The sequence below is a fragment of the Fimicolochytrium jonesii genome, assembly GCF_025526975.1.
Source record: "Fimicolochytrium jonesii strain JEL569 chromosome Unknown EV422scaffold_17, whole genome shotgun sequence".
NCBI lineage: Eukaryota > Fungi > Chytridiomycota > Chytridiomycetes > Spizellomycetales > Powellomycetaceae > Fimicolochytrium > Fimicolochytrium jonesii.
The window spans coordinates 510,996-536,644 of NW_026515684.1; the positions used below are offsets into that span (position 1 = coordinate 510,996).

At 55.6% G+C, this 25,649-nt stretch overlaps 9 protein-coding genes across 9 annotated transcripts; 4 read left to right on the forward strand and 5 right to left on the reverse strand.

Annotated features, from left to right (window-relative positions):
* Positions 1-228: 228 nt before the first annotated feature.
* EV422DRAFT_568908 (protein YIPF6) lies at positions 229-1,533 on the reverse strand (the record flags this gene model as incomplete). Its single annotated transcript, XM_053072701.1, has 7 exons — positions 229-243; positions 334-428; positions 506-642; positions 726-845; positions 935-977; positions 1,046-1,127; positions 1,201-1,533. 7 exons carry the CDS (start codon positions 1,531-1,533, stop codon positions 229-231), a joined length of 825 nt encoding a protein of 274 aa, XP_052924354.1.
* Positions 1,534-3,570: 2,037 nt separating this feature from the next.
* Positions 3,571-6,502, forward strand: EV422DRAFT_534892 (uncharacterized protein). Its single transcript, XM_053070703.1, has 10 exons — positions 3,571-3,866; positions 3,959-4,012; positions 4,110-4,164; positions 4,253-4,397; positions 4,464-4,543; positions 4,620-4,796; positions 4,862-5,077; positions 5,154-5,339; positions 5,410-5,556; positions 5,622-6,502. Exons 1-10 carry the CDS (start codon positions 3,688-3,690, stop codon positions 6,171-6,173), a joined length of 1,791 nt encoding a protein of 596 aa, XP_052924355.1. The 5' UTR covers positions 3,571-3,687; the 3' UTR covers positions 6,174-6,502.
* On the forward strand, positions 6,293-7,844 carry EV422DRAFT_598946 (putative glucose-6-phosphate 1-epimerase-like protein; the record flags this gene model as incomplete). Its single annotated transcript, XM_053073648.1, has 4 exons — positions 6,293-6,876; positions 6,960-7,485; positions 7,592-7,674; positions 7,752-7,844. Exons 1-4 carry the CDS (start codon positions 6,697-6,699, stop codon positions 7,842-7,844), a joined length of 882 nt encoding a protein of 293 aa, XP_052924356.1. The 5' UTR covers positions 6,293-6,696.
* A 547-nt stretch (positions 7,845-8,391) lies between these two features.
* Positions 8,392-12,979, reverse strand: EV422DRAFT_568912 (uncharacterized protein; the record flags this gene model as incomplete). The annotated part of the gene is made up of 5 exons (XM_053072702.1): positions 8,392-8,600; positions 8,698-8,879; positions 8,970-9,307; positions 9,382-9,807; positions 9,920-12,979. 5 exons carry the CDS (start codon positions 12,977-12,979, stop codon positions 8,392-8,394), a joined length of 4,215 nt encoding a protein of 1,404 aa, XP_052924357.1.
* Positions 12,980-13,941: 962 nt separating this feature from the next.
* EV422DRAFT_568913 (short-chain dehydrogenase/reductase SDR) lies at positions 13,942-15,272 on the forward strand (the record flags this gene model as incomplete). Its single annotated transcript, XM_053072703.1, has 5 exons — positions 13,942-14,158; positions 14,349-14,485; positions 14,555-14,848; positions 14,919-15,031; positions 15,107-15,272. The coding sequence occupies 5 exons, from the start codon at positions 13,942-13,944 to the stop codon at positions 15,270-15,272; spliced, it is 927 nt and encodes a 308-aa protein (XP_052924358.1).
* A 484-nt stretch (positions 15,273-15,756) lies between these two features.
* Positions 15,757-16,710, reverse strand: EV422DRAFT_114390 (uncharacterized protein). Its single transcript, XM_053064627.1, has one exon. It carries the CDS (start codon positions 16,475-16,477, stop codon positions 15,884-15,886), a length of 594 nt encoding a protein of 197 aa, XP_052924359.1. The 5' UTR covers positions 16,478-16,710; the 3' UTR covers positions 15,757-15,883.
* A 2,410-nt stretch (positions 16,711-19,120) lies between these two features.
* Positions 19,121-21,525, reverse strand: EV422DRAFT_497889 (uncharacterized protein; the record flags this gene model as incomplete). Its single annotated transcript, XM_053067973.1, has 6 exons — positions 19,121-19,201; positions 19,287-19,667; positions 19,738-20,414; positions 20,480-20,677; positions 20,753-21,140; positions 21,220-21,525. 6 exons carry the CDS (start codon positions 21,523-21,525, stop codon positions 19,121-19,123), a joined length of 2,031 nt encoding a protein of 676 aa, XP_052924360.1.
* A 914-nt stretch (positions 21,526-22,439) lies between these two features.
* EV422DRAFT_534912 (uncharacterized protein) lies at positions 22,440-23,817 on the reverse strand. The gene has a single exon (XM_053070704.1). The coding sequence runs from the start codon at positions 23,415-23,417 to the stop codon at positions 22,746-22,748; it is 672 nt and encodes a 223-aa protein (XP_052924361.1). The 5' UTR covers positions 23,418-23,817; the 3' UTR covers positions 22,440-22,745.
* A 109-nt stretch (positions 23,818-23,926) lies between these two features.
* Positions 23,927-25,554, forward strand: EV422DRAFT_534914 (uncharacterized protein). Its single transcript, XM_053070705.1, has 5 exons — positions 23,927-24,278; positions 24,344-24,351; positions 24,425-24,479; positions 24,571-25,257; positions 25,329-25,554. Exons 1-5 carry the CDS (start codon positions 24,240-24,242, stop codon positions 25,446-25,448), a joined length of 909 nt encoding a protein of 302 aa, XP_052924362.1. The 5' UTR covers positions 23,927-24,239; the 3' UTR covers positions 25,449-25,554.
* The last annotated feature ends 95 nt before the right edge of the window (positions 25,555-25,649 follow it).

Genomic DNA, 25,649 nt, shown 5'->3' on the forward strand with positions numbered 1-25,649 from the left:
CGGGGTCGTTCCATGCCCCGTCCGTAAGCAAAACGGGGGCTTAGATACATACAAAGGCGCCTCCGTGTCGTCGCGGGACCCCCTGGCGGAGAAGTGCCGTCCCGACTCCGAGGGATCACGGTCCGAACCTCCTCAGCACACACCCACCCCCCCCCCCCCCCCCCCTCCCTCACACACACACACACATAGACATATATGCCCAGCATTGCACGCAACCCCGCGGCCGGTCTAAGAGATCAGGATCTAGAAACCGGCGATCGGGAGTGTTAGCCAGACAGAATCCGCAGGTGTACGTCTCAAACGGCGCGAACGGGGGGGACCCAAAAAACGCACCATCCACCCGATCACGAAATAGAACAAGAAGATGGGATAGATCGCCAGCACGCGGCGTTGGTTCAGGTTCAGGTCCGAGAAGAAGCCTATGGAGGCTGGTGTGCCATCCGAAAAATTCGTAAGTGATTGATTGATGCATTGAGGAGGGAGTGGGGAGGGGGGGGGTGGTTACCGTAGACGGCCCAGAGAAAGGCGCCGAGGATGACAATCATGCGCACAAAGACGGGGCGGATGATCCCACAGACGATGGAGGCGATGACGAGGGGGAAGACGCAGTAGCCGAGGACGCAGACGGATTGGAAGAATGATCTTTGTGGTGGGTGGTGATGGGTTAGTGGTGGTGGGGGGTTGATGAAAGGATTGGGGGGGGTTTGTTGGGACACTTTTTTTACATTTTACCACCGAGGAGTTTGGCGTTCAATGTCACTGCTGCGGCGCCGCACCACAGGATGATGAAGATGGCAGTGAACATGCCGGCGGCTTGGTCGTTGGGGGCTGTTATGCTGAGGCGGCTGTTTTTGCGGGGGGAGATGCCAGGAACGAGGGTAAGCTGGGGTTTGTGAATGATGATATCTGCGTGGGGCGGTGGGGATCCCCTTACATGGAGAGGACGAGACATAGGAGTAGCGGGCCCCATAGATCCCCTGTGCGAAACGCAAGGGTGTCAGCTGATGCAAATGTGAGATGAGTGGTCCACGAAGCGAAAACGGACAATCTTTGAGGATATTCGTCGTATTCGGCCGAGGTAGCAGCACTTGTTTCAGCTTGGCCCAGATGTTCAGCAGATCGCGTCGCTGTAGCAGCGAAAGTAAACGTGTCAACAAGTTGCATGTAACTGCACACTCCATTCCCAGCAAAGTAACATACAATGGTCTCCCAAACAGGCTCGTCCAACGTATCCAGCGTCGGTCTCGGCTGTCCCTCCGCGTTCCCATACCCCATATGCCCCGTCACGGTCGGTGCACTGACAGGGATGGTGACCGACGACAGGTCCCCCGCAGCACCTCCCATCCCCGATGCCGGGCGAGCTGGTGATGGTGCACCGCCGCCGAAGCCTGTTTGTGATTTACCACTTGGGTTGTTGCTGTTGGGGTTGTTTCCGAGGGAGGATTGTTCGGAGGCAAAGTCGCCGAAGGTGTAGGGTTGGAAGTCGTTGGCGCCGCTGCCGGTGGGGTTGCTGCCTGTGCCGTAGGCGCTCATCTTGATATAGCGATATGGTGATATACGGGACTGATATAGTGTGAGGGAGGATAGAGTATGTACTGTATGTATAGGAGGGTTGTTCCAGAGGGCGATGGGCGTTGGTTGCGAGAAGGGCGAAGGAGGCCGCGCGCGGAAGGTGTTCCAACACTGCGGAGGGCACTATCTATTCGTTCTCCCACTTTCAGACCCCCATTGCGGCTTCCTATAATATACAACCACCGCTAGACTGCAGACTGCAGACGGCCGCTTTGCCAGGTCATAGCTCGTCGGCAGAAATCTGACCACCGCCCATCTTCGGTCTACGCGAACAGAACCCTGTCTCATCTTCGCGGGGAACCGGCCATCTTCTTACGCCTCTTCGCCAAAGGGAACATCTTCCGCCGAGCCAACGCCGCTGAAACGTTGCGATGGAAAGGTGCGTAGCAAAGAGACGGCTCACACTCAACTGCATATTCTTTTCGCACGGTTTTTACGCGTAGAGCTAGCTCTGCATATCGCCGTTCGCATATATAAAGGGTACGTAGATAGCGTTCCAACCTTCCCGTCCACCTCGGCAGATATGATGAGCACAACCCCATCGCGAGAATGCGGACGAGGACGTAGACTATAGACTCTCATGTTGCCCAGAAGCGACGAGTTTCGGAAACCACTACCGGAGAACAGCTCCACATCTCTATGACCATGGCCCGTTTCGACAAAGTCGTCTTCCATCTCTTACGCCGTGGATAAGGCCGTGAATGGAGTCGACCGTCCGTATGCCTTTGGATGGATTGATGGACACCAGTTCTTCACCCTCGCCGAATCAGTCTGCCATCAGCACGCCCCCAAAACCACCCACTTCTGAAACCTCGGCATCGACTTCTCCGTCTGGCCCAGCTTCCCCCGCCTACGCACAGTAGCAGGCCACGCCGAACAACTCAGCGAAGAAAGATGGTGGAGAGTCGCGAGCATAAGGAGCGTGTGGATTTGGGGATCACGTTGACGAGCAGGAAGTTTGATGAGGTGCGGTGTAGGGCGATGCCGCCGCGTTATAGGTCGTTTCGCGATTTACAAGGACAGCCGGTGCCTGAGGTGGAAGATTGGAAAAAGGTAGAAAAGTTTTCCTTCTTTCTTCCTGGGCCGCGGCGGACAATCGCAAATGTAAGATCAACGGAGATGCGCTGTACATAAAGGTGGGTGGAACGGAGAACAGTTCAAACATTTGACATGAGATTGGATGGCGGGAGGCGATGTAACTTCAAAATCCCAGGAACGCAGACGGAAAACGGGGGTGCAGTTCAGTCATCTTGTAAATAAGAAAAGATACATTTCAAAAAACATATTTCCGGCGTCAAGCCGTCGGATTTCGCATCCAAATCCCTCACAAATTCTCAGGTCAAAATGCCCCCCCAAAAAAACAACCTCTCTCACCCCCTTCCCTCAGCCCCCCTCTCCCCGACCCTAAACTCCCTATCCCTCTCGGCACTCATCACATCGCGTTTCGAGAACGAGTTGTTGTCCCCCGCGCTCAACAAGTCCAACGTGCTCTTGCCCTTCCCATCCTTCTTCTCATCGTTTGCGAATGAGTAGAGGTTTTGAGTCGACGATGAAGGGACGGAGGTGGTGATGGACGAGAGAGAGAGGGAGGATTGCCGGATGCGGTCGGGGAAGTAGGCGAGGGGGGAGGAGGGGTGGTCGGGGTTTAGAAGGCCTGTTTTGGTGTTGCGGGTTAGATATGGGGAGGGGAGGAAGGGCAGGGAAGGTGGGATCGTGACGTACCTGTCCAGGAATCTTTTGTGGCGGATGCGACGGGGTTGGCCAGTGGGTTCGACATTGCGTTCTTTTTCCGGTTGTGGTGGTAGTAGTAGTCTGGGTTCGATGGATGTTTGCTTTCTCCAGCTGAGGCACTTGTTGCATAAACAACAACAGCAACAAGCTCAACCGAAACCACATGGATGAAAGCCACGACGCCCCCATTGTTTGCGCGCTGTCGATATCCCGTCAAAGAATCATCCCGACTGGCTACGTAATCCCTTCCGATGCCCCGATTTTTTTCGGCGACGCAAAGCCTCGAATCGACTCCAACCTCACACCGATTAACAGCATCGCAAAATCCGAGCAAGAAGAAATACCCCGGAGAATCCAACCCCCGCCCCACCCTTCCAAAAAAAAATGTCAGACCCCGACCGCCCCAAATCCGCCGTCCCCCCCAGCTCCGCCGACGGCGCCAAACCCACCAAAAAAGGCAAGAAGAAAACCGGCAAGAAAAAACTCCCGGCCATCCCGCGCGACATGGCGCTGAATGCCAAGGGGGAGCTGGTGCCGAGTCGGGAATATGTGTTAGAGCAGACGTAGGTGTGTTTGATTTGCGGGGGGGCTATTCGGGAAAGTGCGGTGATGGGTTAGGACTGACTTGGAACTGTACCGTTTGGTGGGACGGTAGGTTGGAGGCGACGAGCAAGAGTCTGGATTCGTATCGGGAGCGGATGACTGGGTTGTACGTATCGGTTTTCGATTTCAGTGTTTCTGTCATGCAATCATGCGGGACATGGGAATGCTGGTGGGGCTGATTGATGCTGGGGATTCCATGATAGAGTGCATACAAACGAAGACCTCCAAGAAGCCCGCGAGCAGCAGGAAAAAGATGCGGTATTTATCCCCCCTCCCCCCCCCCCCCCCCCCCCCGGCCCCCTCCCTCCTAACCAACCCCCGTATCCCACTCTCCCATGTTTCAAAGCTGGACGTCATCTCCGCCCTCCACCGCGAGAACGAAAAACGCGAGCTGCGAATCAAAGAATTACGCGAGAAGATGGAGGAGAGTGCGCGGTTGAGTGCGGAGGAGAGGGGGGAGTTGATTGAGGAGTATGAGAGGAAGATATCAGGTGGGAGCGAGCCGCGAGGGGGGAGGGGGAAGGCGCGGAGGGGTGAGTTGATGATTTTTTGCTTAGATCTGTCGACGATGATGGCGGAGAAGGAGGCGGCGTATAATGTGATGCAGCAGGAGTTTTCGACCATTAAGGATTTCCGGGTGAGTTTCCACCCGTTTTCTGAATCGTAACCTCGCCAAAAAAGAAAGTACCAACTGCGGCATGTTTGCTTCCTAGAAAAAACGGCACGACCTCATCAAAGAGCTCGAGCAGCAGAAGATCCTGTTGACGGATACAGAGCGCCGACACGGCGAGACGGTGGCGCGGATGGAGCGCAAGTTTTTTGAGGAGAAGATTCGGCTGCAGAAGGAGGCTAATCGGAAGATTTCTGAGCTTGCTACCAAAGCCCACAAAGTACGATTTTCATCCCCCCATCTACGTTTTCACCCTATCCAGAAGGGACTAACACCGCCCCTCAGGAAGCAGTATCGAACCTAAAAGAAACCGAGAAAGAAGTCTTCCGCCAAAACATGAGGATGACGGAAGCGCTCCGGTACCACGTACAGGAAGGCGAGGAGCTCAATAAAGCGAACGCGGAGCTAGTGCTGACGAACAAGCAGCTGCTGGAGGAGAAGAATCTGCATGATGTGATGGTCAAGGAGAAGATTTTGCAGAATAAGCAGCAGAGTAAAGATGTATGTCAACAACCCTTCCTGCAGTTTCGGAATGTGGAGAGCGGGTGGGGCAATTGATAGATTGTGAATTGCGCAGATAAAAGAACAACAACAAAAGATCCAAAGCCTGGAACATACCCTCTCGCACGTCGTCCGCGAGTTCGAGCGGGAACGAGATATCATGGCGCAGCGGGCGCAGCGCGAGCTGCAGGAGGTGCGGACGATCGCGGCGGGGTTGAAGGAGAGTTTGGATCGCAAGTCGAAGGAGATGAGACATATCAAGGTTTGTGTCACTTGTCCCTGGGGTGAAACATAGTTCTCAGATTTCTGATGGACTTTTGGGATGTCAACAGAGACTAGCACAACATATCCTCGACCAACGCACGGATCTCGAACGGTTCTTCATGGATGCGCTCGACCACGTGCGGGGCGAGATCGAGCAGGAGCAGGAGAACGCAAAGAAGGCTGTGCAGGCGGAATACACACGGCGGATGAAGGCCGTAAGATTCTCTCACACTACAGATAACCTGCCTCCCCCGAAAATCTGACCCGTTTCCCTTTACAGATCCTAACAAGTAAAGGCATCCCAACCCCACAACCCACCACCGACGCCAAAGCAGGCGCCCTGCCCGCCTCAATCATCATGCCCTTACCCGCACCACCTTCACCAGCGGCCGACTCCGCACCCGCCCGCGTAGACCTCTCCGACCTTACATGGGCCGACAAAGAACGCATCATGCGTCTCTTGTTTGCACGCATGAATGGTGTGTCGCTTGTCGGCAAGACCGGGGGGAATTATGCGGATGCGCCGCCGCCTGCATCGCTTCACACCAGTAATGGGACTGGGGAGAGTCATTCCGCGGCTGGTACGACCCATCTCCCGGCACCATCGCACCACCCAGCACACCACCAACACCATCAAGCAGAGAACACGCATCACATCCCGCGAAACTTTAACACGGACTTGGACGACGACGATGGGAGTGGGAATGATGCGGGCGATGAGGAGGCGCTCATGCCTGTGATTGTTACTGAGGAGTTTGGGAAGGAGGGCGAGGCGGAAGATGAGGGGGCGGTGGGGATGGGGCTGGCTTTGCCGACTTTTGTCATCAGTTAAGGTGGTCGTTTGGGTCCTAGTAAAATGATGACTCTCATGACATTTGCTAGAAGGAAAAAGACATCGATGTGAAGGTGAAGAGGAATGTGGGATGTTTTTCTTTTCAGTCTCGGTGGCGACATCCGGTCAGAATCGGACACACGAGTTGGCCGACTTCGAACGTTCAGCCTGTGCATGCTCGCCTGCCCGGCTCCAGATCCAGCTCGAGTGATTTCCAGTTCGGCCGCCAGCAGAGGGACTAGGCTTCCCCACTGGCAGACCCTCCAGATGCAGGCTGCGAGTGTACATACATATACAGTATATAAGGGTGCTGCAACGTCTTTGTGCGTCCTGTCAGTCTGTTCTCGGTGTCGAAGATTCCCGTCAGCAGATTGAGCCCAGAGGCTTCGTGACGTCCGCCCTTCGCAATCCTCCCTCCCGACATCGCTCTCATCCCAACCAAGGCCAGACAGAGATCGCAACCAAGCATCCCCCACACACTCCCAACACAAACCCTCATCACAACCACGCCCACCGCAACAAAATGCCCGTCGACACGTCCAACCCCACAAAAGTCATCCTCACCCACAACACCTCCACCGCCGAAATCTACTACTTTGGCGCAACCCTCACATCCTGGAAACCTCACGGGACCGAACGCCTCTTCCTTTCCTCCAAGGCTATTCTCGATGGCTCCAAAGCCATCCGGGGCGGAATTCCAATCGTAACTATCCTCCCACTTCCATCACGTGCCGAAACTGGGAAGTCCAACTGAACGATCTCCACAATCTTACTTTATTATCTTAGGTGTTCCCGCACTTCGGCACCATCCCCTCCTCCAAACTCCCGCAACACGGGTTCGCCCGCAACTCGCTCTGGAAACTCGACGGCATCCCATCCGAATCCACCACCGAAACCACCGTAACCCTCTCCCTCTCCCCGGACTCCGTGCCGCCCAACCTCCGTGAACTGTGGCCGCACGCATTCCACCTCGCCTACACCGTGACCCTCACCGACGGCGAGCTCAAAACCGCCCTCGGGATAACCAACCCCTCCCCCGCCGCGTGGGACTTCACCACCCTGCTGCACACCTACCTCCGCGTCGGCGACATCGCCCCGGTGCGCGTCGCGGGGCTGCACGGGGTGCCGTTTGTCGACAAGGTGGCGGCCGAGGGGGAGGAGGCGACGGCCGTCGAGGGACGGGAGGCTGTGAGCGTGGCGAGGGAGGTGGATCGGGTGTATGGACCCGTGCAGAACGATGAGCTGGTGGTGAAGGGGACCGGGGTGGGCGATGGGACTGTCTTTGTACATAAGCAGAACTTCCCGGATGTGGGTGAGTTTGCCGGACGAAAAGAAACGGGTTTTGCGTTTCCCCCCTTTGCGGGATATGCTATTTGGAAGTGTGACTGATGGCCTGGACATGTTCTCTCCACACACAGTGGTATGGAACCCCTGGATCGAGAAAGCCAAAGGCATGGCCGATTTCGCCGACGACGAGTACCACAACATGATCTGCGTCGAGGTACGTCCCCACCCCTTCTTCCCATTCCCAGCATGGAACCCTCACCCGCATCCCCCGTCCATCTCGCTTTTTCCCAGGTCGGCCACGTCTCAACACCCGTAACCCTCGCCCCCGGCCAAACATGGCAAGGCTCGCAGACCCTCGGCGCCCGTAAAGGCGCCGCGTTGTGAATGAATGGATTCCGATGGCGAGCGGCGCTCTATATTGTATATACCGATTCATAAAAGAACGTTGCGAAAAAGCCTCGGGAAATCAGCTCCCAAGGCGTAGTTTCCGCTCGTCCCATAGACTCGGATGAACCCCTCCTCCCATGTCCGCATTTTCGCATAAGAAAGAAAAAAAACGACGTATTGCGACCAAAACGGATAGATGAAAAACTTGGGGGGCGTTGTGCTTCATTTTCCAAAAAAAAAAAAAGAGAATGTATGATCGAAAAAACCTCCCAAAAATGTTGTAATGAAATAACCAATCGCAACACACAGAATATCTAATGAGTCTATCCCGCAGGGGCAAGTCACAAAAAAGGGGGAGGGGCGGGCGGGGGTTCATTATATACAGTTTATGCCCGGGGCCGTGGTGGGTTACTTGTTAAGGAGGTCAGCAAGAACGCCGAAAAAACAAATGCAGCAAGGGTGAATGTAAGGCCGGTTGGTGTCGGGGCGGACCGAAACGAAAAGGAACCGGTGAGGTAAAGGCCAAGCAAAGCGGGGTGGGGTGTCACGACGCTCCGACTTTCTTCAACCCGGCCCCCCTCGCGATCCTCTCGATCGTCTGTTCCTTGACGACCTTCCCCGCCGCCTGGCCCAGCCCATCCACAACAATCGCAGCGTCAGGACTGAAAGTGGTGAGAACCGTGCGGGCGGCGCTCAGCAGCCGCCGGCCGAATTTCCAGATTTGGAACCAGAGCCAGAGTGTGAAGCCTAGGACTGCGGAGGAAAATAATAAAAGTGAGTTCAGATGCGGGGCGGGATAGGGAAGAAGAGGATGCGGTGGGGGGTACGGGAAGCAAAAAACAATACGTACATCCAAGCAACCAAGCAATAACCGAATAGTACCAATCCTCAAACGACCCCAGTGTATTCGGCGTCCCCTCGATCTGCTGGATGGCTTCTTCCATCACCTTCAACTGCCGCGAGATGTCTTCCGTGACTTCTTGCGTCATGGCGTCTAGGCCGGTCACCATGGCGCTGACGTGGGTGTGTGAGCTGTACGGGATGAATTGAGTGGGAGAGATTGCATTGTGTCAGTGGATTTAGGGGCGACATGGAGGGGAGCGACGCAAGGGGGGAACTCACCCAGAATTGGAAGCAGCGATATCCTGGCATTTGGCATCCATAGCATCCAATCCGGCCCTCACAGCCTCCAACATGATCCTTAACCTGTCCTCCTCCGTGTCCATTCCCTTCTCAAATCCCGTATCAAACTTGGCGTCGACGTCCGTAGAGTTTTGGAAGATATGCGGCCGGTGGTCGTTGACGTCGTGTGAACTCGCAGAGCGCAGGATAAGCGGTATATGCGCGTCCCCGGTCGTGACAGCTTCGAGATTAGCAGCCGAGGACGCGCGCGAGGAGGAAGGAATAAGCGCGGCAGGTGACCAGCGGAGTGTGAATTGAGCTTGAGCGGCGATTCGGTCCTGCGATATCATCACAAGATATAAGTATCAACACACAGGGTGCAACCCACAGCATTGTGAACGAGACAACCTACCTCAACAGCCCCCCTGAAATCCTGCACACCAATAATCATCACATCCATGCGTCCCGTCAACGCCGTCAGGGCTTCCACCCACTCCGATTCCTCAGCTGTCAAGGGTGACTCCGGGTCGCGTTTCGATGGATACGTCCGGGTCTCCTCCGGGGAGGCGGTGCGGCGGGTATTGTACGCATGCGAATGGGACTGCGGTCGACCGCGATGCCCCCGGTCATGCTCCTCGTCGCCAGAGGTGGCGGAGGTGCCTGCGTCGTAAGCGGGGTTGTTGGTAATTTCGTTGGGACGTTTCTTGGTGCGGTGGAAGCGGTGGGGTTTGGGTGTGGTTGCTGTGCCGCTGCGGTGTGCGTCGTCGCTTCCATGTTGGGAGTTTTTGCCAAGGGAGGTTGAGGAGGCGTTCATGGAGCGGTTGCCCATAAAAGTTCGCTGGGTGAGATGAGGATAGAACGTAAGCTTAGTTCCGTTGCCCCGCTATGATAACAATACGTGCACCGGAGAACACGTTCCACGCTCGCAAGTGGTAATATGCTCAACTCACCATCAACTTCCTCCTCTTCTTGACCTTCTCCGGCGCCTCCAAATAAGTACTACTTCCACTCTTCGACCTCACCATCGCCTTCCCGTCCCTATCCTCCTCCCCATCCGTACTACTACTCTCATACGCCCACAAATGCCCCTCCTCAACCTCCGCCGACGTCCGGCGATCTTTCTTCCCCGGTTTACTCTTAGCGTCGTCGGCAAACACGGCGTCAAAGTCGGAGGATAGGCCGCGATGGTGGCTGCTTCCGTCCAAGCCGCTGTCCGGGTTGGTGGTTTCGCCCCACAGTTTTTTGCGACCGATTTTGTCGATCATGCCTTTTAGACGGCCTGAGGTTGGGCCCGCGGTGCGCTTATCGGCCTCGTCGGTGTCCGAGCCGAGACTCTCGTCGTGGAAGAGGGTGGGTTCCGTGGCGTTGCGGGCGGCGTTCAGCATGATGCGTTTCGATAATAGGCTCGGGGTATGTTCGCCGCTAGGCGGCAGCGAGTCATGATCGCCTTTATTTGTCCTCTGCTTGTCGCGCCACTCGGCCTCATTATATGATTGGGACCGCTGGGGAGCGAGGTGTCCCAATCTGTTCTTTTTCCCCAACTGCCTGGCTGCACCAGCGCTCTTTGCACCCCCGCTCTTCCCAACCGCTTTGACGTCGATGGTGAGGTCCAAATGGTTGTAGCTCTCCATCTCGCTCTGCGAGGTCGCTGGCAGGTCGTTCGGAGGGGCTTCCGACACCGCGTTGGCAGCCTGCTTCAGGGGGCTCGGGGCACGCATTTTCGGGCCGGTGCGAATGGACCCATCAGCAGATTTGAGCGTGCGCGGGGATCCCTGCCGTGAGCGATCGGTGTCAATGCTCTCCTTTGCATCCGCACCAGTCTCCGCGTCGTGCATGGCCGTCGTGGCGTTGATAGACACGGACTGCCTCCTGATCCGCGTGTTGATGAGATGTTCGACGGTCCCCGCCAGGCTCTTCTTCCGTTCCAGGTTCCCCAGGTCGGACGATGAGGAGCCCGCGCCAAAGCCGCTGATGACATCGGCCTTTTTGTCGCGGAGACGATCCCAGAAGGCGGATTTTTTTCGCTTGTACAGCCGTGTAAGGGATTCCCGCTGCTCGCCGGTGGATATGTCCTCGACGCTTTTGCGTTGGTGTTGCTCAAGATCCATTTCCGAGGCGAGGTTGGATACGGAGGATGCTGTTGTCTCCAAAGAGAGCTTGCCTTCCGGTTCCGACCCATCTGAGAGGTGCTTGGAGAAACCGGATCGCTGATCCGCCATGGAATTCCGGAGTGAGTTCTCCCCAGATACGAGGCCGAATCCCGCATCAGATAACCGGCGATCCTTTTCCTCCATCCCTTGCCGCGGGCTATCGTCTCCCCGCGAGTCCCCGTCGCCCGAACTGACCGCCCCCGTCAGGAACTGGGCAAACAGAGACGGACCTCCCGTATTGCTCTCCATCCCACCTGCTGGGCTGACACGTTGCGCTGCGCCTTCCATCGAGTCCATCGAGTCCACTGACCGACGGTCAGACTTCAACCTGCGGGTATCTTCGTCGCTGCGGGATAAGCGACGATCGAGTGGCGGACGGTCCGACTCTTCATCCGAGCCGCGAGACTTTTTGCCGCGAGCGCGCCGCCACCGCTTCTGCAACCCTCTCACAACAGTCCCGATCCCCTCATCCATCGATTCGACCGAACTCTGTGCGGAATGGTCATCCGTCTCATACTCCATGTCGGAACCGTTGGGCTTTTCGCCATAGAACTCTGTCAGCTCGCTGTTCCCGACAAGCCAGGTATAGTACCGCAATTTCCATCGCTTTTGCTCCTCTGCGCCGGATCGGACTGCACGTTGCCACATCGTCCGACGCCATCGGATGATCTGCAACGGGTTATATGGGGTGTCCTCCTTTGCCAGGACGACGGATATCTGGTTGTAGCGGGTTTCTAGATACGCTTTGCAACGAGCGGCGCGAAGAAGGGTCTCCGGCGAAGCTACAAATTGCGGATCAGCTGGGGTGGGTTGACTTTCGGCAGCGGTTTCTGGGGATTTTGTGACGGCGGCTGCGACCGGCGCTGCTGGACCGTTTTCCGGCAAGGTCGCCAGATGATTTTCGTCGGCGGTCCGACGGGAGGATCTGATGGACCGACGTGGTTCCATAATAGCATTGGTAATTACAGTTGCACCGAGCGTCTTGTCGGCCTGTGCTTTCTCGAGGTATTTTTGCGAAGCTATGTCCATAACTTGAAGTACATACGGATCATCATCTGGCACGCTTGAGAGCAACGAGCTTAGAGGCGGGGTCCCCGGGTTCGACTCGATCTGCGAGAAGCTGGTAACGCTCTGGCGGGAGTCGTACGAGGAATGGGAGATGACTGATTGTGGGTATCCGGACGAGACGCTTATGGCCTGAGAAGTCAAGGATGGCCGTCGAAAACGCATAGAATACGCCGGCATAGAGGCGTTTGGTGGTGTCAACAAACCGGACGGGTAGGTATCTACAGTCAAGCCGATATTTACAGGGCTGCCTCCACTTTGAGACACATTGCGAGTAGCGGGAGCGCTGGCGAAGGGCGAATCGCGATCGCGGAGATGTGAGGGAAGATGGTGAGTCCCGTAGGACTGCCCTCCCATACTCACGTGCCGATTGAGAGGTGACCCTTGGGGTCTCCGTCGTCCTGACCCAGTAGATATGCCCTCTGCCGCATAGGAGAACCGACGGCCAGCAGCGGGATCCTCGTTTGCGACTGAGATGGGTGCTTGCGATGTTGCTGCCACCGTGGACGGCGACGCTTTGGAGTCCCTGGCGCTATTCTCAGTGGGGACAGTTGGGGCGTGAGAGAGTGCGCCAAGGGTTCGACCGGATGGAGAGAGTGTGAGCCCGCGCGGAAACTCGTAACTGGTTCTGTCATCTTCGGAGCTGGATGGTGGGACGGTGGCGATAGTGGGGATGGGTAATGGTATTGGTATCTGTAGTGGCGAGGCTGCCGCGGCTGGTGGTTGTGTGGTTGCTGTGGGAGTTGGGGAGGGGGCGGGTGTTGTAGTAGTGTTTCTCGTGGCCTTTTTCCCCATCTCCCGATCATGTTTTGGTGGACGATGAGAGCAGCTTCAGCGGGCAGGCGGCCGGGGACGTTTGCGAAGAATCCTCTGGGGGGGGGGGGGGGGGGGGGGTGGGGGTATAACGATCTCTTGCCTACGTACGTGAAGTGGCCTACTGTCCGTATGAAGCAGCAGTGGGTTCTTGGTGGGCGTGGGAATATTGGGGGTTTGCGGCGAGACGAGAAACAAGAGAAGCACGCAGCGGAAGGGGCGATTGACGGCATCATGGATGATTCATGCTCTTCGAGAGCACTCGCAACCCACGTGTATATGTATAATAAGACTTGCTTACTTTGCATGCCTTTCTCTTGGGACACCGGCGGGTATGCATGTGCATAAATACAGTCATACCTACTATATGTACAATAATGTGCCTTTCATGTTGTTCTGCACGGGGGGCGTCCGATCCAAGAAGAGGAGGAAAGACGCAGAGCCCAGCCTCGCCCAGCGCCTCGCCTTTCCGCAACGCGTCTGGGACGTCATCAAGCCTTCGTGCGCTCGTTCACCTGAGAGCACTCCCTCGAAATGGGCGCTGGGAACGACGGGCTTGGAAGATACCTGGCAAATCCAATGATGAAGATCACCGTCACCTCTGATGTCTAGTATCGATCTATGGATTCATTTCACACGAGAAAATGGCGGGGGGACAAGAAGGACGGCATTTGAGCTATCCCTCGTCACTCTGTCGTCACATCAGGCAATGAACATGAATCGTCCCTTCAGAGTTCTTCCCCTCCCCTTTCGAGAGCGGTATGCATATAAAAGGGGGCGGCAAGGGTGTCCTCACCGCCCGTCGTCCAATCCCACATTGGACGCAGAAAGATAGATAGATGCTCCGCACGTTAACTCGCAGCATCCGAACTACAAAACCCACTCCTATTCGTGCATCCCACTTCAAATCCATCTCCCTCTTCACCCTCACCCCAACACGCGCAATGTCCTCCTCCAAAGCAAAGGACACAACCGCCTATCCCCAACCAGGCCAGGTACCGCCGCAAACCCAACTGCACCACGACCAACCCGGACTCCAGTCAGAGATGACTCCCAAGCCTAATGATACGGAACTGGAGGCGGAGAATAAGGGGTTGGAGGAGTATAGGGGGAGCGGGAAGTTGGAGGGGAAGGTGGCGTTGATCACTGGTGGGGATTCCGGTGGGTATTGAAATGAAGCACTGAGGGAGTTGTAGTACGCGAGCGGAGCGAGCGAACAATCATCTTATTACACACGCATCGTGCTTGATGATGGTTGACGTTGGCTGATTCGATGGGCGGTGGTGAATGGGTCGATGGTTGATGGTTGACGTATTGATGTACACATCCATCGCTCTCCTCCTCCCCTCAGGAATCGGGCGCTCCGCCGCCATCATGTTCGCGAAAGAAGGCGCGAACGTCGCCATCGCCTACACGCCGCAAGAAGAACAGGACGCGCAGGAAGTCAAGCAGCGGATCGAGGCTGAGGGGCGTCAATGCTTGTTACTGGTACGTTCCCACCACCCATACGGCCCACCACCGCACCGCATCTGATGCCCCGTTCCTCCCTTCGTTTAGCCCACCGACATCTCCATCGAACAGAACTGTTCAGACATCGTCTCCCGCACCGTCTCGACCCTCGGTCACCTCGACATCCTAGTCAACAACGCCGCAGTCCAATACATCATCCCCGACATAACTCAGCTCACAACCGCCCAACTCGAAAAAACATTCAAAACAAACATCTTCTCCATGTTCTGGCTCGTCAAGGCCGCCGTGCCCCATCTGAAGACGGGCGCGAGCATCATCAACACGACGAGCGTGACGGCGTACAAGGGGAGTCCCAGTCTGCTTGATTACAGTAGCACGAAGGTACGTTCATGGGGGGGAGGTGTAAGCACGTACGGCAGATGAGAATTGACGCTTGTGATTTTTCGTATAGGGCGCGATCGTCTCCTTCACCCGCTCGCTCGCCCTGCAACTCGCCCCCAAGGGCATCCGCGTCAACGCCATCGCCCCCGGTCCCATCTGGACGCCTCTCCAACCCGTCTCGCGGTCCGTTATCCCTCCCCTCTCGTCTCTCCCCCCCTTCCATCCCCCTCACACTAACTCAACCATTTCTATTCGTAGATCGGAGGAAAGTATCAAGGAATGGCAGGAAAAGACCCCCCCGCTCGGCAGGATCGGGCAGCCGGCAGAGTGTGGGCCCAGCTATGTGTTTTTGGCGAGTAAGGAGGGGAGCTATTACACGGGGCAGGTGTTGCATCCCAATGGGGGGCAGTGGTTGGGTGGATAAGAAGAGGTGGAGAGAGAGGGGAGGGTTGAATTGGGAGGCGCGGAAGGTTTCTTTTTCCCGCTGTTCTTGTATATTTGTTTCCGGAATTCGAAATCTACTGCTGAGCTTTGACCAACATGGCGGAGTTTGAGCATAGGGCAGAAAGGACGAAGGAAAACTAGGATTCACAAAGAGCAGTAAACACCCGCAAACTGTAAAGCAAGCTCAAGCCGGGGGGGGACGCTCGGGACGTGCGCAAGCAGCAGGCCCTCCGCTGGCGAGCGCATCCGATCCCAACGACCGACTGCCCTGCACGGTCGACAGCTCGCGTTGACCGTGTCCTGCCGGGTTTCCCTCTCTTCGCGCATAGCCCACATAGCTTAACCCACATAGCTTAGTGCACATAGCGACCGTAGATGAATAAATGCGTTCTACAGCGGCTTGCCATTCCTCATCTTCCTTTTTGTTCCCCAGATCCCCACTGCGCGAAGCAAGGAAGGATCTTCTCGATATCGTATTCGGCGTCGTCGTGCGGTAGTAATTGCGCTTCGATAGTGGCGCTTCGTTGATGGGTTACATCGCGAGCACTCGAAGATATGCCGCTCTTTTATTCGCTGTGAGCAGACCCAACGTCAGATACATGCGGGGATACACGAAACTGAGCTTGAACGTTCGCCACTTGACGGCAGCTGAGTGGGTGTTTTGAAGGCGTTGGGCATCAGAACATATATGCGGAATTGTACATCCGTCTCCGTCCAACGATCTTCTTCCTCGTTCAGCAACTCGCTCCCAGTGGTTGCATCCCCACCTTCCGTCTCCCCGTGTGACGTCCCCTCCTCCTCTGCCTCCCAGTCTTCGGTGCCGTCGTCATCATCGTCGTTGTCTTCAAAGTTCATCTCTTCCCCCTCCACCGCTTCAAGATTCTCCCCCGTCTCCTTCGCATTCTGGTAGCGGGCCTGGTGATGTGCGACGAGGGTCCTCAGGTGGCGGCCTGCTTCATCCGAGTCCGCACCCTCCAACGCCCGACGGCGAATCTTACAGCGTGCTCGCAGCGACGCCTTCTCTTTCTCACACACCGGGCCAGCTCCTCTTTTGCAAAGCTCCAATTTGTCATGGTCCCGCGCCCCTCGTCTTCCTGGTCTCCAGGGGCAGCGTTGAAAGGCCAAACTCGTGGGACGGCACGTACAGTTTTTCGCCATTCTGCCCCGTGTTGGATGCCTTCCCATCCAGCGTATGTCTTTACCGACAGAGACCGATGGTGATGTTTTTCCTCGGCAGGCCCGGACTCGTCACTCCCGTCCCAACCCTCCACCTGAATATGGCTAGATCCGGCCGCCTCAGTCCGCATTCCGGCACTATCATGGCATGTCCCCTCCACCAGCGTGCTCCCGCTCTCGCTTTGTCGAGATTGAACGCGAGGTTTCTCGTCCTGTGTCCTCTCGACAGATGTGCTTCCGAAAAGGAGTTCCATCTGAATGAACAACGGCCAGTGAGATATCTAAACTGTCTCGTTTCGCTGGATCCGGGTGAATGGGTTCATCTTCATCTGTGACAAACGCCTTGAAGGCTTCAGCTGCTTGTCCTTGCTGATCATCCCGCCCCTTGAGAATGACTTGAACTTTGTGACCTATCACTATAGCTATCCATCCCCACATCATGAGTCAATAGGCAACTTTGAGGATTGACCAAATATGGGGATGGATAGCTACAGAGTGATAGGCCCCGACTCTCCTCCGCGAGCAAGTCCATTTCACCGCGACCGTTTCGTAACCGGGACGCCCAAGATCTGGCGGCACTCAGCTTTAGACTCTAGCAGCTTGGTGTGCTGCTCCGACTTCCCCCCGAGGAATAGCCAGTTTCCCGCCAAGTATCTGGTGCAGCGTTCGAGTGTTGTCCAGCTCAACAGCCAGGCCTGTACGTGCTTTCTCGACTGGGCCAGCTATTCCAGTAGTAGACTGCGTCATTTTGCTCGTCGATCCAAATGTTGCGTTTCTTCATCCGCGTTTCGAAATACCACACTTCGGCGTCCGTTGCTTCATGTCCCCTCCTCAGCCGGCGATGACTATGTAAGAAGCCACCTTGTTCAGCTCCTCTGCCTTTCACGGAAATTGCGTGACTTGACGTCTCTTCACCACCCAACCGCTGAACGCTGGGTCCCAGTTGTGGGTGCGCCAATAGTAGAACCGAACTGCAGCCCAGTTTGGCTTCTTGAACTCGAGGCACCATTGTCGTAGAAACAGAATCCCCGCTGCATATCGTTGAGCTGGTCTTAACCTGCATCCCAGTCTGACCACTGACCATCCCGCAGACAACGCTATCGTGATAACAACAGTGGCACGGATATCCTCTGTGCTGCTGTCCGCATTTTCATACCCGATCCAACTACACCCCTGTCGCGCGGCACTGGACTCGATCCTAGCATATTTTTGATCGCCCATCTTGTGTCGCTTTGTCAAGGAAGTTATTTAAGCTAATCCTAATCCCCAGTACGACTAGGGCCGTGCCACATGTCACTCTGCGTTCATAAACCATCAACGCTTCCCAGTATGTCGTCCAAGGTCCTTCGTCCGACGCCCACTATGAAATAGGTGAGTGAAAGTTTCCAACCGCTCTGTTGATATTGACCATCTTCCGCACATCATCAGACGTGAGGCGTTTAACGTTCTGCGGGGCTTTGAGCTTCCTGAACTTGTTTGAACTGGCGGTTCAACTCCTCAACCCTTCACGGACTCGGTCAGGTTTGGCATGTCGGCCAATACTTCAGGGTGATTGAACGGTCGTCCATGAAAGGCAGTGACGAGAAATACGCTGTCTGCAAATGGCGACCGCTTGTAAGATTGCACGTTTCTTCGCCTCGACCGTGCGAACGAAGTTAGCCTCGGCTTCGGCGACGTCCGCGAGGGCGTTGTCGGTGGCCAGGTCCACCTCCGTGTTCGTGCGTGAGATCCAGCTTCAGACCGTAAGGCTCCGGGCAGTTCCTCCATTGAAACTGATTTCGCTTTCCGTTTTTTCTTGCAATTGCTATTGTGACAGCGAATTTCGAATCCCGGTTTCGACAGGGTGAGATAAATGTGGTTGCCGGAGTGTTCCCGCTTTGCAACTAAATCTTGCTCGAATTCCGTAATTCGAGGATTGGTGTAAGGGGCGAATCGTCCGCCACGACCGCCACGACTACCTCGACCGCGACTGGCTCCACGGCCGCCACGAGCACTTGTTGCCGAGGCAATCGGACGAGATGTATTGGCTTGGTTGCCATCAGTGAACCCGTGAGCCACATGGGCACGACGAGCTGCAGTGATAGCTTGATCGAGAGTGATAGGGGTGTTGATATTGGTAGTGCCCGAGACTTCGAAGTTCGTAACGGCTTCAACGAGATAATGACCGATCACTGTATTCTTGAGAAGACCGGCCTTGAAGTAGCGAATTTGATCGATAAGAGGAATCGTGCCTTGAGTATTGTCGAGACGATGAGCGGCTTTGAGCTCATTATTGGTGTCTTGAAACTCCTTGATGTATTTCTCAAGAGAGTCACCGAGCTTGAGGTTGGATAACTTGAGCTCAATAGTATTACGCAGGTTGCGGGGGTAAAAGTGAGCGATAGGAGCCGTTTGAAAAGCTGCCCAATTTGCGGGAGGTCCGGCGGCGTAAGTCGTATTGTACCACTTGAAGCGCGTCTGGTTACCCCCAACACTGTTTTGACCCCGAGACAACCCGCCCTTCGTCCGCGCTTTCCTTTCTGCTCCCTGCGTATATCGTCGACAGACATGTATTGGCAAAAGACGGGAGAATAGTACTATCTTACGCGGTCCCACGGGAGGGGCTATTTTTAAAGGAAATGTGCAAATGTATGGGATCTACTGTGTGGGGTTCTACAGCTTGGCTTTCACATCGGCGGCAGCGGCGGCGTTCAGGTCCTTGTACATTGCGTCGATAACCTCGCGGTATTTTTTCTGTAGGTTGAAAAAAAAAAACATCAATCAAAACGAACAAAACGAACAAAATCGCCCCCAAGTCATTGTTAGAGATGTCACCTACCGCAACCTCCACCCTCTTCAACTTGAAGGTCGGCGTCATCATCTCATTCTCAACGCCCCACGGCTCACACTCCAAATGCACTCTCTTCACAAACTCAAAGCCCCTCAATTTATCCTGCCGTCCCAACCTCCTCAAATCCTCTTCGATCGCTTTCCTGAACTTTGGGTCCTCGCACAGCGTCACGACGCGCGGGTCCATGGGTACGCCGGGGGCGAGGGGGGCTCCGGGGGGCGAGGAGGCGGGGAGGAGGCCGGATTGGATGGCGTACTGGATGGCGTATTCGGGGTCGGGGACGACGATCCCGACCAGTTCGGATTGGAGGGAGTCGCCGTGGACGTACATTTGGGCGACGAAGTTGGAGCGGATGTATGTGTTTTCAATCTAGAGATTCAGGGAGTGTTAGTGGACGGGATCCCTGTAACATTCAAAACGTTTGGCCCGCGGGAATTACCTTCTCAGGCGCACAGTACTCTCCCTGCGCCAACTTGAAGATATTCTTCTTCCTATCCACAATAGCCAACCGTCCCTTCTCATCAATCACACCAATATCCCCCGTCTTAAACCACCCGTCCTCCGTCAGACACTCCGCAGTCTTCTCCGGTTCCTTCAGGTACCCGCCAAAGATATTGGCACCCCGGACCCAGATCTCGCCCTTGTTCTCGCGGGCATGGTATCCCATCTCGGGCACGGACACGAGCTTAAGTTCCGCGGACGACATGATGGGGCCGACGTTACCCGCGCTGAAATCGCCGGGCCATTGAGCAGACACGCCGGCGGTGGTCTCGGTGGCGCCGTAGCCCTCGGAGATCTGGAACCCCAAGGCGGCACGGAGGAACATCAGCGTCTCCTTCCCGAGCGGGGCGGAACCCGACAAAAGGTACTTCATGCGACCGCCGAGGACGGCTTTGATTTTGTTGAAGACGAGGGGGTCCCATAAAGGGTGGGTCATCTGGCCCTTTTTGAGGTTCTCGAGCTTGGCGTTAAGGGCCATGCGGAAGAGACCGGCTTTGACCGCGCCGCCGCTGTTGGCGCCCATGACGATCTTGTCGTGAATGCGGTTGAGGAGGCGGGGGACGGAGGGGAAGAAGTCGGGCTTGAGGGCTCCGAAATCTTCCATCAATAAGGCGACTGCGAAGAGGGGAGTTCAGCTTCAGCATTGAGCGTGACTTTGAAATGACGAGGCAGTAACCTACCATCACCACGAGAAAAGCCTATTGCTGCCCCCTTTCCGATGATTGTGACGATGGTAACCCTTTCGAAGACGTGCGCCAAAGGCAAGTAGCAGCATTCGACACCCGTGTCATCGATGGGGATGAGGGGCTCAGTGGCGCGCTGGACCGCAACCGCGTTTTTGTGCGAAAGAAGGGCGCCTTTTGGTACTCCGGTAGTTCCTGAGGGGATTCCTGAGGTGAGACCCAACCCAAATTGCGCATAATCAATATGACCTTCCAACTATTCACGCGCACCTGATGTGTAACAAATGCACCAGATGTCCTCCGGAGCGGGTTCACGCACAGGTCTCGGGTTGGCCTTCCCAAGCTCCTCAACCTCCTCAAACGCATACAACGCAATCCCCTTCTCCGCAGCCCATTCCTTCAGAATCTGCAGCTTCGACGGGTCCGTTTCCGGCGTGGTCAAGTTTTTCATAACGACCAGCACTTTGAGGTCGGGCAGCTCCCCGGAGATTTTGAGCAGGCTGGGGATCTTATCCTCGGTCGTCACGCAGATCGGGATTTCGGAGTGGTGGAGAATGTATTGGCTGGCTTCTGGGCCGAGGGTGTCGTACAGCGCGACGGAGGCGTTGGAGTAGGCGTCGGCTCCCCAGTCGGCGATTAGCCATTCCGGACGGTTGATCTGCAAAACAGATGAAAATGGGTAAAAATGCCATGAGAGAGGGATGACGGCGGTGAATGTGGCATATTTCCGGACTTACGGAGTAGATTCCGAGGTTGTACTTTGTCAAAGCATCCCCACCGACAACCTCCGTATAGAGGTACTGACATCCGGCGCCAAAGTTCAGACGCCTCTCTCCAACCGTTTTCCAGTCCTGCCATTCGTATCCGCTCCAGACAGCGGCACCGGTCTTGTCGCGGCCGATAACGTGTCGGTGACCGAGACAGCGGTTTTTGGGGGTGGTCCTGATCGCGTTCTCGACGAGGTCGTAGACGGTTTTGATCTTTGGGTAGTCAAAGACCAGTTGTTCTGGCGACAACGCATTGCGGAAGATGCCTGGGAACATAGAGGTGTGAGTGGCACGACGACAGATGGGCCCTGGATGAAACGCTCGCGACATGGAAGATTGCGCGATCGACAATTCGATACCCTGCTCTCACCGCTCGTGACAAGGAGGTTGGGCAGTGTGTGATCCGCAATCCTGAACCTCCGGCCTCGCCGCCGTCAAGCATCCCTGTGCCCACGGCACAGTCCTCAAGCATTCTCCTCGCTATCGCTCGGAAGCCTCGAGCACTCCCATCCCAAATTCCCATCCCTCCCCGTTTTCTCTCCCAATGACCTACCAGTCTCGTTATCCCCCTTCCGCGTCCCAGGCAACTCAATGGCCTGCTTATCGAATTTCGCCAGCTCCTCGGGCGTGTAGTGGTACACATCGACGTCGCCGTACGTTTTTTGATGGTGGGGCATGGTTGTGGATGGGGGGGGTCAACTTGCTGGGGAGATGGCGAAGTGTTAGAGAGTGATGGGGTGGTGGTGGGGAGTGAGAAGGGATGTATATAAGTACCTTGACGGTTGATTGTTGTTTGTGGATGGGAGGGGGGGTGGGTGATCTATAGCGGCAAGGTAAACGACGACGGTTGGGTGGGTGGGAGGGTGCTGGGTAAATTGCAGGCGCGGACTTGGACGGAAATCCGTTCCCACTCAGGAGTTAAAGTGACTTCACATGCCGGCGTCGCACCCAGCCGGTTTCCTCCTCCAAGAGAGAGGAGACGCGTGACCAATCTCCATCTGTCGGATGTCCCCAGGTGACCCCCCAAACACGCGCATGTTATGATGTACATATGGCAGTTGGCCGCTCTCGTCGGCCGCTCTGCTGGGGTGGAGCATTTCTTTTGTTTTTGAAATTTGAAGTGTCGCAGGAGATGTACAGTATGTACAGTATATATTCAGCAAAGAAGAAGCCGCGCCTCATTCTGCTAGTCTCCACTGTAGCCTGTAGGCAAGCGATGTACTGCGTTAGACCCCGGCGGGTGACACCCATGCTCGATTTGGGGTTTCGGGTGCGCCATGCATAGTTTCTCAAGGAAAAAGGCCAGCTTTCCTTCGTTTTAAAGAAATACACAAAAAGACGGTGTGCAGAGTGGTGTAGCGAGAGAGTGACGCTTGGGAACAGCGAGGGGTAGGTAAAAGGGTATGACAAAATTTCAATAGCCAAAATGGGTATCTCCATTGAGATATAAGAAACAAAATAGCGGATTGGAATGGGGGAACTCATGGCACGCGGAATCAAAGCGACTGTGACAGCTGCTCACTCGACGACGGTAACCTATCCGGCGCCCTCGGCAGGGTCCTCGACGCCCTCCTCAACACCGTATCCAGATCCGTTTTCGACAATTTCCGCACCGTCTCCTTGAACTTATCCGCCAGCTTCGGCTTCTCTAGCGGCGACGTCGGTTCCGGTAACGCGCCGTGGGGCAAAGCGACCAGCGGTGGACCTGGCTGTTTCTTGACAAACGCCATACGCAGAAGCGCGTAACCGCGGTTCATGTGCAGGTTCCAGTGTAGATCGACCTTGACCTCCGCCTCCTCCATCTCCAGCACTTTCGCGTCTTTTATGGAATGTTTCCCCTTTGCGATACATTCCTCCTTATCCCCCTCGCGTTTCAGCGTCCACACCTCGATATACACATGATGCGTGTCCTGCGTGATGGGTAGGGTTGTTGGGAAGGTGTCGAGGGTGTGTGTGATGAGGCGTGGTGGGGAAAACCCGCGGCGGCCGAGGGTTGGCCGCCGCTCGGTCGGGGAGGCGCTGGTGGGTGGGCAGACGTGGGTATTCCGCCAGTCGGAGCCGTCGAGGGAGAGGCGGGTGTAGAGTTCGCGGTCTTTGAGGTTGACGTCGCGAGGGAGCGAGCAGGAGAGGACGGAGATGTCTAGGTTCCCTAGGACCTCGACATACATTTGGCTAGGCGATTCTCAGTGATTCTCAGGGGTGAGGTTTCTTCTCGCCTGTGTGGGCTGGGCGGGTCTGTCGGGCGGTATTTTTGCTCGTCCTCTGTTACCTTCCCACTCAGCGTATGCGTGATTCTCAGGCGAGTCTGCAGGCGTTGACGGTGTGCGTTCTGGGAAGTTGAGCAAGTTGCAGATTGGCCTCAAGATGGCGGACCTTCCTCTCTCGGACTGCTTGCGATATTCGAGGGATAAGTTGTGAATACTGCTATATTGATAGCGACGAGTGCCGGAGCTGTTGCGGCGGTGGTGCTGTTGCGGGTTGGTTCGAACGTTGTGGCGGTGGTGGTTGGTTGGTTGGTTGTTGCAGTTGCAGTTTTGTTGAGTTTGTTCTGACTGAGTTTGCAGGCTGAGAAAAGAGGGGCCTAGTTCCAATAACAACATCGCATAGTGATCGCTGCCCGTGACTGACTCCAAGTGATGACAGCGCGCTGTGACTCCCCTCCCTTGCAATTAATCATCAGAGGTCAGGAAACGGCTTGGCCACAGACAGACAGCCCAGTCAATTCAGCAAGTAGGTTCGGACGGGCTCGGGGAAAAAGGCCACCTTCCCACGCATTTCTTCTGGGAAATGGGCTATCGCCACTCTGCTCTCCAACCACCACCTACCTTGCTCAGGAGTGCCCACGAGACGGACCGCCATTCAACCAGGAGCAGAGTGGAGTTGGGTGCGGGCGACTGCGTGCCGCGGAAAGTGAGGGAGGGAAATGGCTTGCTGAGCACCATCGCGGCCACCATCCTGCGAATTGCAGGACAGAAAACGAGAAAACGATAATGGCCGCAACCCGCTTTTCCGCCCTTTATTGTAGTCAGGTGCGTTGCTGCATCGCCTTTCAGGTTATTGCCCCCATGAACACTTATCGGATTCTCAATTCTAGCTTTACAGGTAAGCCCCGTGGGAAATTGCAACCAACTTGCTCAAAGGAGCTTAGTCCCTGACCCAGCTATCCAATTCGTAGAAACAAAAAAGTCAAAAACTGGCTGGACGGCTACGTCGAGGTCAATGGCAGCAAGGTACATCCCTATCTTCAACCTCGTCTTCCATTTTCCCATTTTCAAGTTGTCTGAGCCTCACGATTCTTTCGTGTTTTCCCACGCATTGTAGATAACACTCCTAGACGAGCGAAACGAGGTTGTAGAGTCGCTGTATCGGACGGGAAGGAGACTGGGGGAGGGTGATGATGTGGAGTTTGATAAGTGGTATTGTACGGTTGAGGGAGCTTTGCAGAATGTGGGTGGGACGGCTCCTGTCGCGAAGAAGATGTCGCAATCAACCCCAAGATACGACACGCCACGGACCCCACTCCCCGCCCCCCAATCAACCAGCGTCCGCAAAAAGTTCTCGCTCACGGTAACCCCGCGCGCACCGACACCGATCCAGGCATCCTCCACCCAAGACGACGAAGCGCCGATGCCTAGCCCACTCCCAAAGTCCATCAGTCATCGCGTATCAGAACCTCTTCGGGAAATAGAGCAACCTCACGAAACTATCCGTGCTCGTGCCAACGCGCAACCACAATCACAGCTACAGCTCCAAACGCCATCGAAACCGGCAACGCCAGTCAATCCACGTGCGCCGAGAAGTTCTGATGAGCTCCTGCAGCTGTTTGGCATGTCGGATGAGGAGGATGATGAGTTGGACGCGCCTGTGCCGATCGTATTTGACGCTGCTGCAACTGCGGTGATGCAAGATGGTGTGCCGCTTGCGTCGGCGAGTCCTAGGTTGAATGGCACTAAACGGCCGGCGGACGTGGGGACATCATTAGTATCGGAGGGCGGGGAGGATTTGGTGGTAAGCTTTTGGCCGTCATTTCACAACGAGTATCACTTTCGCTTAGCCGACCCTAACAAACATCCTCCCAGGTTTCAAAGCGCAGACGAATCGTACCCAGCGTCGACGCCGTTTCAGAACCGCCAAAGAGCGCATCAACCATACCCGCGGTGAACCAACCAGCCGGAACTCCATCTAAACCGTTAGTCTAAAAAAAATTCGCCTCCCCCCATTCGTATAGCACGGCGTATCACAAAATCAGACTGACTGACTTTTTGTATTCTACACTCCATTGTACATACCTCGAATACATACACAGTCGACCGTTACCGCACCTGTTGCATAATATTGTGGATTGTTTGAAGTTTCCGGGTCCTCAAGGTGCGTTAGATGGACTGGTTGAACACTTACGC

What these genes read in the sequence shown, in the direction of transcription:
- EV422DRAFT_534914 (XM_053070705.1), top strand. Translation starts at nt 24,240, where the DNA reads ATGGCCGCAACCCGCTTTTCCGCCCTTTATTGTAGTCAG. An exon ending in TCGAGGTCAATGGCAGCAAG is followed by an intron (nt 24,480 to 24,570) that starts GTACATCCCTAT and finishes CACGCATTGTAG; the next exon opens with ATAACACTCCTAGACGAGCG. An exon ending in AGGGCGGGGAGGATTTGGTG is followed by an intron (nt 25,258 to 25,328) that starts GTAAGCTTTTGG and finishes ACATCCTCCCAG; the next exon opens with GTTTCAAAGCGCAGACGAAT.
- EV422DRAFT_534912 (XM_053070704.1), bottom strand. Translation starts at nt 23,417, where the DNA reads ATGTATGTCGAGGTCCTAGGGAACCTAGACATCTCCGTCCTCTCCTGC.
- EV422DRAFT_534892 (XM_053070703.1), top strand. Translation starts at nt 3,688, where the DNA reads ATGTCAGACCCCGACCGCCCCAAATCCGCCGTCCCCCCCAGCTCCGCC. An exon ending in AGCAGCAGGAAAAAGATGCG is followed by an intron (nt 4,165 to 4,252) that starts GTATTTATCCCC and finishes CATGTTTCAAAG; the next exon opens with CTGGACGTCATCTCCGCCCT. An exon ending in CGACCATTAAGGATTTCCGG is followed by an intron (nt 4,544 to 4,619) that starts GTGAGTTTCCAC and finishes TTTGCTTCCTAG; the next exon opens with AAAAAACGGCACGACCTCAT.
- EV422DRAFT_114390 (XM_053064627.1), bottom strand. Translation starts at nt 16,477, where the DNA reads ATGGGAAGGCATCCAACACGGGGCAGAATGGCGAAAAACTGTACGTGC.